Source organism: Tupaia chinensis, unplaced genomic scaffold, assembly GCF_000334495.1.
Source record: "Tupaia chinensis unplaced genomic scaffold, TupChi_1.0 Scaffold000612_1, whole genome shotgun sequence".
Taxonomy (NCBI): Eukaryota; Metazoa; Chordata; class Mammalia; order Scandentia; family Tupaiidae; genus Tupaia; species Tupaia belangeri.
Window position 1 is genome coordinate 1,072,731 of NW_006160131.1, and position 9,787 is coordinate 1,082,517.

General features: G+C 52.8%; 1 protein-coding gene across 3 annotated transcripts in view; it reads right to left on the bottom strand.

Annotated features, from left to right (window-relative positions):
* Positions 1–8,129: 8,129 nt before the first annotated feature.
* Positions 8,130–9,787, bottom strand: part of ZNF346 (zinc finger protein 346) — a 31,190-nt gene continuing 29,532 nt past the window's right edge. For all 3 annotated transcript variants that reach the window (XR_003551140.1, XM_006158873.3, XM_006158874.3), the window contains one exon: positions 8,130–9,440. Coding sequence is in view for 2 of the 3 variants with exons in the window: in XM_006158873.3 (XP_006158935.1) it covers positions 9,353–9,440 (88 nt within the window). In the remaining variant the exon portion in view is untranslated. The remainder of the gene's footprint in view (positions 9,441–9,787) is intronic.

The window sequence follows — 9,787 nt, forward strand, 5'->3', positions numbered from 1 at the left end:
CTTAGGCGGGCTGGCTGGCTCTGTGGCCGCTGGAAATCCTGGTTGATACCGCCTATGGACCTGGTGGTACCGTCTCCATGCTTCTTGGAGGTCACAATCATTTCTCCCCCAGGACCTTGGCACAGGCTGCTGCCTCTCCTCAACGTCCAGCAGCCCCTCACCCCCTTCCTCTCACCCTCCACCCACCCTCAGGCTAATGCCTCCATTTAAATGCCACTCGCTGCGGAGAGCTCCCTGTCCTCCAGTACACATCCAGGGCAGGGCACTACTCCACTACTCCCTGCGCGGCAAGCACTTCCTCACAATCTCCACGGCTCTGTGCCTGCGCTCCTCCAGAACAGACACAGGCTTTGCATGCAGGGGGCGAGGACAGGCAACTGCCCTTTCTTACTCCCCAGCGACCCCTTCCTCTGTCCCACCCTAACAGCTCTCTGCCCTAGACTGCTCTGTCTAATCATCCCATGCATGTGGTAGATAGCTCCACTCAAATCTGCTTATGTAAATAGTGAGTTTAGAGACTGGCGTGTGGCGTGGTAGTTAAGGCGCTGGACTCCCACATGGCCAACTGTGGTTCAAGTCCCAGACCTGGTGGTTTGCTCTCTCTCTCTCTCTCTCTCTGTCTCTCTGGTGAGCACATGTGCCCTATAGCAAATCTGAAGACAATGATAATGGGGCATAGTGACTAAGGCACTGGACTCCCACATGGTCGACCGCAGTTTGAATCTCAGACTCCTTGGCTTGGAACTCATGCCAGGTGCGTGTGCGTGTGTGAATGGGAGAAGGGCCGTGGTATGGCCATCCACCTGGGGGCTGATTTCTTGTTTCCTGTCTCTCCAGTGAGTACACGTGTCCTACAGTAAAAATCTCTACCAAAAATAAATAAATAATAAAAATATGGAGTTTATGGGGCCAGCAGGTAGTCCAATGGTTAAGGTGCTGGAGTCTCACATGGTCAGCCACAGTTCGAGTCCTGGACCTGGTGGCTGGAAACTCACCCCGGGCGTGTCTGCGTGTGTGCCCAAAGTCACAAGAGAATGGAAGAGAATGACCACAACACGACCATCTCCCCGGGTGGTGATTTTTCACTTTCCCTTTCTCCCTCTCTCTCTTCGGAGAACATACGTGTCCTAAGTAAAAACCTTCCAAAAAAAAAAACGTGAGTTGATTGGCTCATGCAATTTGAATCAGGTTCAGGTAGTGCGGGACCCCAGGGACCAGCGGGGGGGGGGGGGGGGGTGTTAAATCGCCTGCTCTTGTGATTTTCCGTGTGGCGCACTCTCAGGCAAGTGGCTCCCCTAGAAGGGACAAAGAAAGCCACTAACAGCTTGGGGCTCAGGACCTGCTTACATAGCAACTGTCAACTCTTCCAGCAGAGGCCAAGAGGGCGGAGGTCGTCCCACCCAGATCACACGCACTGTAAAGATTCTGGGCCTTCTCCCACAAAACCCTGAAAAAAACTTAACATAAACTGGCCTATGGAGAAGTCACAGAGAAAACCCTGGGGATGTTAGCTCGAGGCATGCTGGCTGCAGGTCCTCAGCAGCTGGTCTGTGCTGGCTTAATTCTAAAGCAGACTGTCCTCCGTGGTGACAAAGAGGGCCATTAGCAGCTCCGTTCTTGTGATCTGGATTGCCCACGCTGGATCGCAGGTTCATTTCTGGAATCAGAATGGAGTCAGTCCCTCAGAGTCTTAGTCACGGGTCTAAGAATGGAAGCGAGATGCTACCAGAGGAAAAGAATAAGCTAAGCAAGCCAGGCATCGGGTGTGCTCCCAGGCAGGCGGCTTGCTTGCTTTCTTTTTAGAGAAAATTTTTAAAAGAGTTTATTTTACTAAAAAAAAACATGTATTCCAAATTTCACCAGATCAGAGAAAGGGAAAGTAAGAAATCAAGCCACCAGGTCTGGGACTCGAACCACAGTCAGCCATGTGGGAGTCTAGCACCTTAACCACCACACCACCTGCTGGTCCCTAAAGAGATTTTTTTTTTTGAGAGATTTTCACTGTAGGGCGCGTGCGCTCGCCAGACAGACAGAGAGAGACATAGAGACAGAAAGCGAGAAATCACCCCCCAGGGGGGATGGTCACGCCGCAATCCCTTCTCCTCCATTCTCCTCTCGGGATCTTGGGCACGCACGCACACGTGCCCGGCGTGAGTTTTAAGCCACCGGGTCCGGGACACGAACCGCGGTCGACTACGTGGGAGTCCAGCGACATAGCCATTACGCTAACTGCTGGTTCCCCCTAAAGAGATTTTTTTGCTATAGGGCGTGTGCGCTCACTGGAGAGAAAGTGAGAAATCACACACACACACAAACACACACATACACACCCAGGGGGTGGCTATGCCGCAATCTTTTTTCTTCCACTCCCCTTTTGGGATTTTTGGGCATGCAGGTACACGCGTCCTGTATGTTTTGACATGGGGCCTGACTCCAACCACAGTCAGCCCTGTGGGAGTCCAGCGACATAACCATGACACCATCTGCTGGCAGGTGACTTTCTAAAGGAGCTGTGTGCCCCTGAGGGAAGTGTCCTGCCGGAAAGGCGAGGCAGCCCTGGGAAGTGGCAGGGCAGATGTGCCCAAGAAGAGACGGACTGGGGGGACTGGGGTGCGTGGGATTAGATCTCCGCAGGACTACTTCGTGGCCGTGTAAGCTCTGCAAGACTCTGCCTGTTTCCCGGGAAAAACAGCCTTTCCCAGTTGTCTTGGGGGCTAAATGAAGTATCAAAGACAGCGGCTCAGGAAAAGCCATCCTGTTCGCTTTAGCAAAAGCGAACGTTAAGGTCCCGGGCGGGTCTACCTTGATCAGCAAAAAGCTTTCCCCACCTAGTGGCCATCAGGGGCACTGCACTGCAAGTAGACCGACTTACCGACCGTAGGCTTTCTTTATGTTGGAAGTTTCTAGAGAGGTGGGGCAGCTCTTACCCACCCTGAGCCTGGGGCACCCGTGCAGACACCGCTGTCTGCCCTGTCACTGTGATAACGTGGGTTTGGTACAAGGCAGAGTAGGCGAATCTGTTAGGTGGATGGGCAGAGGAGAAACGGTTTTCCCTGTCATATCTGACACTAGAGGTTGCCCAGCAGAGGGTCTGATTAGGGTGGGACAACTCACCTGGCAGGGGCTGCTGTGAGGGAAGGGCAGCCTTCCTTTTATCTTTATTTTTTTGTCATAGGGTGTGTATGCTCACTGGAGAGAGACAGAGAAGGGAAAATGAGAAATCACCCCCAGGGGGATGGCCAAGCTGCAATCCTCCCCCATTATCCTCTCGAAATTATGGGCATGCACACACATGCCTGGCATGTTTATAAGCTGCAGTATGTGTGCAGTCCCAGGCCTGGGACTTGAACTGCAGTTGGCCACGTGAGTCCAGCGCCTTAACCACCATGCCACCTGCTGGTCCCAGGGCTTCCTTCTCTATCTGCTATGGAAGAACCTATAACTGCCCACCACTGCTTCAGGGCCCTTCCAACTCCCAACCCCTTCACGCAGCATCGAGACCTCAGGTCACATGAAACTGGTGGCAGCACTCATGGCAGCCCCAGTGCCTCTGAATCCCAGCCAGCGCCCTTCAGGTCACCGTATGGCTGCAGGAGGGGTACATACACAGAGCCGCATCTGCACCAGGGACTATCACATCCCAAACACTAGGGCTGGCAGATGGCATGGTAGTTAAGGCGCTGGACTCCCACATGGCTGACCGTGGTTCAGGTCCTGGACCTGGTGGCTTGCTTTCTCGCTTTCCCTTTTTCTCTGTCTCTTTCTGGTCAAATAAAAAAATAATAATAACAAATGAAATTAAATAAATAATTCTTTTAAAGAGATACTTATTTTAGGGGCCAGCAGGTGGCATTGTGGTTAAGGGCTCTGGACTCCCACATGAATGACTGCAGTTTGAGTCCTGGACCTGGCTGCTTGCTTTCTTACTTTCCTTCTCTCTTTCTCTCTCTAAATAAAACTCCCAGAGAGAGAAGAGAGAGAAAGAGAAAGAGAGAAAGAGAGAGGGAAAGTGAGAAAACAAGTCACCAGGCCTGGGACTTGAACCATGGTCAGCCTGTGGGAGTCTAGCATCTAACATGCCACCTGCTGGCCTCTACATTTTTTTTTTAATTAAAGCATAAGTTTGTCTTGTTACAAAACAAAAACTTAAATCCATGCATGTATTCTTTTTTAAAATTATAACACACATACATATATATATATTTAAATAACTATTTAATTTTATTTATTATTTTAAAATTTGCTCCAGGACACATGCACTCACCAGAGAGACAGGCAGACAGAAGAACCAGAGAGGGAAAGTGAGATAGGAAGCCACCAGGTCCAGGACTCTAAACAGGGTCAGCCATGTGGGAGTCCAGTGTCTCAATCAGTATACCATCTGCTGGCCCTTTAATTACAGTATATTTTATAACTTACCTACTTTTTTGTTAGGTTTTCGCCATAGGGTGAAATTGCTCATGGGAGACAGAGAGACAGAGACAAAGAGAGAGGGATAGTGAGAAGTTACCCCTGGGACGATGGCCACTCTGTAGTTGTGGTCAGCCATGTAACCACCCCACCTGCTGGTCCCCTTTTTAAAAACTGTATTATTATTGGAGCACCAGCAAGTGGTGTGGTGAAGGTGGTGTACTCCCACATGGCTGACCATGGTTTGAGTCCCAGACCTGGCTGCTCACTTTGTCTCTCTCTCTTACTCTCTCTGGTGAGCATATGTGTTGTATAGAAAAATGTGAAAAATAATATTAAAATAAATTTTTAAAAGAATTATTTAATTTTATTTATTCCTTCATTTATTTTAATTTGATGAGAGAGAAAGAAAAACTGAGAAAACAAGTCGCCAGATCCAGGACTTGAACCATGGTCAGCCATGTGGGAGTGTCCAGTGCCTTAACCACCCCACCACCTGCTGGTCCCAATAAAACAGAATTTTAAAATTTTATTATTATTATTTTAATTCACCAGAGAGAGACCAGAGAGAGAAAGTGAGAAAGCATGCTGCCAGGACTGGGACTTGAACTGCAGAGAGCCATGTGGGAGTCCAGCGCCTTAACCACCATGCCATATGCTGGCCAATGATGACCCTTTTTAAAAAAAATTTGTCAAAGGGTGCCTGTGCTTGCCACAGAGACAAGAGGTAGAGCGGGAACGGGAGAGTGCACGCTCTATGGGGAATGACCAGGCAGTAATCCCCTCTCCATCCTTTTGGGTTTTAGGGCATGCATACATGCATGTGCCTGGCATGTTTCGCAAGCCACCAGGACCGGGACTTGAACCATGGAGCAGGCTATGTGGGATACGGCTGCCTTAACCATCAGGCCATGGACTGGCCTAGCAAAGGCATCTTTCCACCTGCCGTGGCTAGCATCAGGGCTGAGCCTGGAGCTGCCTCTCTTGGAGAGCTTGCCAGAGAGAGGACACAGGACAGCAGGGCCAGACGGCCGATTCCCGACGGGGTGCCAGAACCTGGATCTGGCTGCCTTGACTGGATTGCTCACTGGGTCAACCAACACTGCTGGGTTTTTTGGGGGGAGGTTTTTGCTATAGGGTGCGTGAGCTTGCTGGAAAGACAGAGAGACAGACAGAGACAGAAGGTGAGAAATCAATCCCCAGGGTGGATGGCCATCCCATAATCCCTTCTCCTCCATTCTCTTCTTGGGATCTTGGGCATGCACACACAGTGCCTGCCAACTACTGGTCCCAACGTGCTGTTTTAACTCACCTGGGTTTCTTAGTTAGGAGTCGGGCACACTGGTGATCAGACAGCTGAGTTGGGGTGGCTAGACTAGCAGACATGCCTGAGCCTTATCACATCCGCTTTGTGGTGCTGCTACTGCTCCTGCAAGTGGCCGCCGGGGCCCGGGGACCCTTTTTAAAAACTGTATTATTATTGGAGCACCAGCAAGTGGTGTGGTGAAGGTGGTGTACTCCCACATGGCTGACCATGGTTTGAGTCCCAGACCTGGCTGCTCACTTTGTCTCTCTCTCTTACTCTCTCTGGTGAGCATATGTGTTGTATAGAAAAATGTGAAAAATAATATTAAAATAAATTTTTAAAAGAATTATTTAATTTTATTTATTCCTTCATTTATTTTAATTTGATGAGAGAGAAAGAAAAACTGAGAAAACAAGTCGCCAGATCCAGGACTTGAACCATGGTCAGCCATGTGGGAGTGTCCAGTGCCTTAACCACCCCACCACCTGCTGGTCCCAATAAAACAGAATTTTAAAATTTTATTATTATTATTTTAATTCACCAGAGAGAGACCAGAGAGAGAAAGTGAGAAAGCATGCTGCCAGGACTGGGACTTGAACTGCAGAGAGCCATGTGGGAGTCCAGCGCCTTAACCACCATGCCATATGCTGGCCAATGATGACCCTTTTTTAAAAAAATTTGTCAAAGGGTGCCTGTGCTTGCCACAGAGACAAGAGGTAGAGCGGGAACGGGAGAGTGCACGCTCTATGGGGAATGACCAGGCAGTAATCCCCTCTCCATCCTTTTGGGTTTTAGGGCATGCATACATGCATGTGCCTGGCATGTTTCGCAAGCCACCAGGACCGGGACTTGAACCATGGAGCAGGCTATGTGGGATACGGCTGCCTTAACCATCAGGCCATGGACTGGCCTAGCAAAGGCATCTTTCCACCTGCCGTGGCTAGCATCAGGGCTGAGCCTGGAGCTGCCTCTCTTGGAGAGCTTGCCAGAGAGAGGACACAGGACAGCAGGGCCAGACGGCCGATTCCCGACGGGGTGCCAGAACCTGGATCTGGCTGCCTTGACTGGATTGCTCACTGGGTCAACCAACACTGCTGGGTTTTTTGGGGGGAGGTTTTTGCTATAGGGTGCGTGAGCTTGCTGGAAAGACAGAGAGACAGACAGAGACAGAAGGTGAGAAATCAATCCCCAGGGTGGATGGCCATCCCATAATCCCTTCTCCTCCATTCTCCTCTTGGGATCTTGAGCACGCATGCACATGTTCCTGGCGTGAATTTTAAGCCACCGGGTCTGGGATTTGAACTGCGGTCGACGACATGGGAGTCTAGTGACGTAGCCATTATGCCAACTACTGGTCCCAACGTGCTGTTTTAACTCACCTGGGTTTCTTAGTTAGGAGTCGGGCACACTGGTGATCAGACAGCTGAGTTGGGGTGGCTAGACTAGCAGACATGCCTGAGCCTTATCACATCCGCTTTGTGGTGCTGCTACTGCTCCTGCAAGTGGCCGCTGAGACCAGGGCACTGGCAGGAGACGGGCGAGGCAGGCGCGGGGTCGTCAGGAACGGCCTCGGGTCCTAGTCTGGAAAGGATTCTGGACAAGATATCCAGAGAACCAGACCCTACTCCCACCTGCCATCTCTCTGAGCCAAGACCTGGGCCCGCCACTCCACTGCGGGCCTCGCTCCTCTGCCCAGTGGGCTGACATACAGGGGTGTAGGACTTGGGGAAGTCACTGAGGCGAGCTTCGCCCAGGAAGCTGAACGTAGGGGTCTACTCCAGGGTCACTTGCAGTCCCATGGATGTGACCAGGAGCAGATGCCCAGAGGTTTGCCGAGCATGTGGGAACGAAGGCTGCCTGGTGGCCGTAAGCAACACAGGTTGAATGCAGGGCTCCCGGCCTGTCACACTCACGACCCTGCTCGCTTCTCTGGGTTATGGGAAAAGGCTCTTCCAAGAACCATCAGGCCTATAAATTCCATGAACACAGCACTGCTGTGCGGCAGCTGAGCAGGAAGGAGTCGCCTTCCTTTCTCATTTAACAAGCATTTCGTGACACACCCCTCTAGATACCAGGGGAGGGGAGATGAGAATGGTGGGTCCCTGCCCCGAACAATCAGCCTGGACAGGGCCATACCAGACGCAGCCTCTGTGCCCCCTCTCCACAGCAGCCAGAATGACCTCTCCAACAGGAAGTAGACCCAGCTCCAACCCCGCAGACCTTCACGAGGTCCAAGTGATGGAGGTGGACGAAGAGGTGAGGTTCTAAGGGCTCGTGGGAAACCCTCAGGGCTGCCATCAAGCTGGGTGTCTGCCCCGGTCCCAAGATCAGCCTGGGGGTCTGGGCAGGGTGGGAGTGAGGTCTCAAGGCAAAGGCGCTGGCTCCAACAGCAATATAGCCGCAGACTGCAGGGTCCGTGACAGTGCAGTGTCCTGTGAGAAACACTTTATTCGAGGCCTCACGGCCGAGGCGGAGCATAAGCACACGCGCACCCACACACAACACACGGAGGCATTTCACAGGCACGGGGATCGGGGGAAGGTGGGAGGCCACGTCGGCAGCTCAGGATTTCTGACACGGTGGAGAGGCCTCTGATGGGGACACTCCCTGGAATTCTTGCATGAAAGCTCTAAGGAAAAGTCCACTCCCAGTGAAGTCCCAGGCCATAAAACACAGCAGACTTTGAGAAATCTGGGTCGGGGGCCCAAGGAACATGTGTCCTCACCCTAGCAACCGTGTCAGCTCTGTTTCCCTGGGGCCCCACCCAGCTCTGCCACCCAGAAATGTCCTAGCGGGTGATGGGGGAGGTAGCACCACAGCAGCCTGGGCAGGGTGGGCTGCTGCATGGGAGGAAGCAGAGGGCCAGAAGGGCTGAAGGGCTGCCATGAGGCAGGCTTCCTTCTAGGGCATGTACCCAACGGGGAACTCGATGTGGGGACCTTTCCACGTGGCCCCGGCTCAGAGGGCCTCTGACAGAGGAGGTGAAAGGCCCCAGCTGGAGTCTCCCACGACCCCCTGGGAGCTGAGGCCTCTCCAGCTCCACCTTGCGGCCAACTGCTGCAGGGCCTTAGCACCATGTAGGAGCTGTGGAGAAGGGACGGGGGACAGTACAGGGCCAGGACTGTGTCACTAGTCTGGAGAACCCAGAGTTGGCAGAAACCTGGACAACTGGCTGGTATGTGGTGCGAGGGGCTTTCTGGGGTGGGGAGGTGGAGTGTCACATCAGCCCCAGCTCCCAGGTGGCAGCCACTTGCATCTCCTGCTCCCCACGCTGGCCAAAGTCCGGCACGAAAGCTCCTGGTTTCACCAGAGATTTCTGGAGCCTGGGAGGGGCCCCAAACTGACCTTTAGAGGCAAGAAAAACACTGGGGCCTCTGAACAGGTGGCCCGGAAGGGACGGGCAGGGGAAAAGTCATCCTCCAAACTACAGCCCTATAAGACCCCTGCCTCGTCGTCTTGACCTACAGGGCCCATGACACAGGGGAGAGCAGGGCTCGTCTGCACCCACAAGGCTGTCTGTGGGCCTATCCTGCCTCGGGCCTGCACAGTCTCCAGTGTAAGCCAGGAGGACAGAGCCATGGCTGCCGATGGGCAGGCGCAGTGGGCCAGGCCGGCAGGCCTGGGTATGGGCAGACACTAGTTTTCCAAGGTAGTCGCATCTTTCGGAATGAGTTGCCTTTGTGTTGGAATCTGGCCCAAGGGCGACGCCACTGTTTTCGGTGACCTGTAGTTTGAGAAGAAACAGTGCCGGGTCAGTGCGTGGGCAGCTCTTCCAGGGCCCTGGGGGGCAGGCAGGGCAGCTTTCCTGCACCCAGGCCTACAGTGAGCAGGGTACAACGCGGGGCACTCGGCTTCCCCCAACCCTGCAAGATAAAGAACAGCACCCCCACTTCACACGCAAGGAAAGTAGTCCCGGAAGTTTAAGGGCTAGGCCTAGAGGAGAAAAGAAATTTAAGAGGTCTTTATTTTCTGGATGGTCTTACCACATCTCAATCCTTCCTGCCAGAGCCTCCCAGGGCACAGGCTGTTAAGGTGGGCAGCGACTGGGCCTGGTGCCCAGTGGCCTCAGCC